We start from the raw sequence: 1,953 nt of genomic DNA on the forward strand, positions 1-1,953 counted from the left end.
TTGTACAGCCTCTGGGACAGGCTAGGAAGGCAAACACTGAATTGAAAATGGTGTTTATATCTATATAAAGATATATATATTTATATATATATATATTTACAGATATAAAGATTTTTTAGTGTGAACAAATTCTCACAAAAATAACAACCCTACCAGGAGTAAAAGATAGAGAAGATATGGTGAGCCTTTAATGAAGTCCATAACAAGATTGGCCTTTAATGAGGTCCATAACATGCAGAAGAAGGAGAGTTTATTGCTTCTGAAAAACACCCAGTTATCAGTTTCCTCATGGCATCCTTGAGTTCCTGGTTCCTGAGGCTGTAGATGAGGGGGTTCAGTGTTGGAGACACCACTGAGTACATAAGTGACACAATAAGATCCAGGGATGGGGATGAGATGGAGGGGGGCTTCAGGTAGGAAAAGAATAAGGTGCTGATAAAGAGGGAGACCACGGCCAGGTGAGGGAGGCAGGTGGAAAAGGCTTTGTGCCGTCCCTGCTGAGAGGGGATCCTCAGCACAGCCCTGAAGATCTGCACATAGGAGAAAACTATGAAAATGAAACACCCAAATATTAAACAGGCACTAAACACAATAAGCCCAAGTTCCCTGAGGTAGCCTGAGTGTGAGCAGGAGAGCTTGAGGATGTGTGGGATTTCACAGAAGAACTGGTCCAGGGCATTGCCCTGGCACAGGGGCAGGGAAAATGTACTGGGTGTGTGCAGCAGAGCAATGAGAAAGCCAGCGGTCCAGGCAGCTGCTGCCATGTGGGCACAAGCTCTGCTGCCCAGGAGGGTCCCGTAGTGCAGGGGTTTGCAGATGGCAACGTAGCGGTCGTAGCACATGATGGTGAGGAGGGAAAACTCTGCTCTAAGAAAGACTATGTACACAAAAACCTGTGTAGCACATCCTGTGTAGGTGATGGTTCTGGTGTTCCACAAGAAATTGTGCATGGCTTTAGGGACAGTGGTGCAGATGCAGCCCAGGTCTGTGAGGGAGAGGTTGAGCAGGAAGAAGCCCATGGGGATGTGCAGGTGGTGGTCGCAGGCTACGGCGCTGAGGATGAGGCCATTGCCCAGGAGGGCAGCCAGAGAGATGCCCAGGAAGAGCCAAAAGTGCAGGAGCTGCAGCTCCCGCCTGTCTGCGACTGCCAGGAGGAGGAACTGGGGCATGGAGCTGCTGTTGGACATTTGATGCCTCAGGGTATGATTTTCTGTTGAGGAGAAAAAAGGCAGAAGTGAATTAGGCCAGACTCAATCACCAAAATATATTGCATGTCTCATAGCACTTCAATATTCAGGGCCTCTTTTCAGGAAGATCTCTCTGCATCCCTCTCCCCGAGCTCTGGGTTTTGCTGGCTGAAGGGGACACTGAGAGCAGGGACCCTGGAATGGGCTCCCGAGGAATCCTTCTTGCTGTGCAGTGAGAGGCAACTTGGAGCACAGGGTGACCTCCAATTAAATGCACATGTGATGCATCAAAGTGTTTCCAGAACTGCTGGTCACAGTTTGCCCAAGCACAGAACAGAGGGAGGGGATTTGAGGGACTTGATTTTGTTCAAATTCCTCTTGCCAGGAGGAGTTTGGATGGTTGAAATCTCTGACATTTCTATTCTGCTCCAAGTGAAATCTTGTGAGTCCTGAGAGGCAAAGGGATGGTCTCTTGGTGCAGAGACAAGAGCTGGCCATCTTTCCTGTTCACAGCTGCCCCTGGCTGGCAGCTTGGAGCTGGAGGGGGATCACCCTTAAGAATTCCCTTAAAAAAGAAACAAGGCACTTCTGGGAGCAGAGGAATCATGGTTCAAAGAGAACATTGACAGAATCCTTGTCTTTCGTCAGGATGCCTGATTACAATCTCATCTTTCTCCTCCCAGACTGCCACACAGAGGGATCATTGCAGCTCCCAAGTACAGCTGCCCAGAGCATTTCCATGGATTTAGCACTGAGGAGTTTTCTC

General features: G+C 48.8%; 1 protein-coding gene across 1 annotated transcript; it reads right to left on the reverse strand.

The window, feature by feature from the left end:
- Positions 1–270: 270 nt before the first annotated feature.
- On the reverse strand, positions 271–1,190 carry LOC113979168 (olfactory receptor 14J1-like; the record flags this gene model as incomplete). Its single annotated transcript, XM_027706636.1, is given in 2 exon segments — positions 271–275; positions 278–1,190. Coding segments are annotated over 2 exon segments (915 nt in total), but the record flags the coding sequence as incomplete, so codon positions are not given.
- Between the last annotated feature and the right edge of the window lie 763 nt (positions 1,191–1,953).

This window comes from Neopelma chrysocephalum, unplaced genomic scaffold (genome assembly GCF_003984885.1).
Source record: "Neopelma chrysocephalum unplaced genomic scaffold, ASM398488v2 Primary Assembly neopelma1_56806, whole genome shotgun sequence".
NCBI lineage: Eukaryota > Metazoa > Chordata > Aves > Passeriformes > Pipridae > Neopelma > Neopelma chrysocephalum.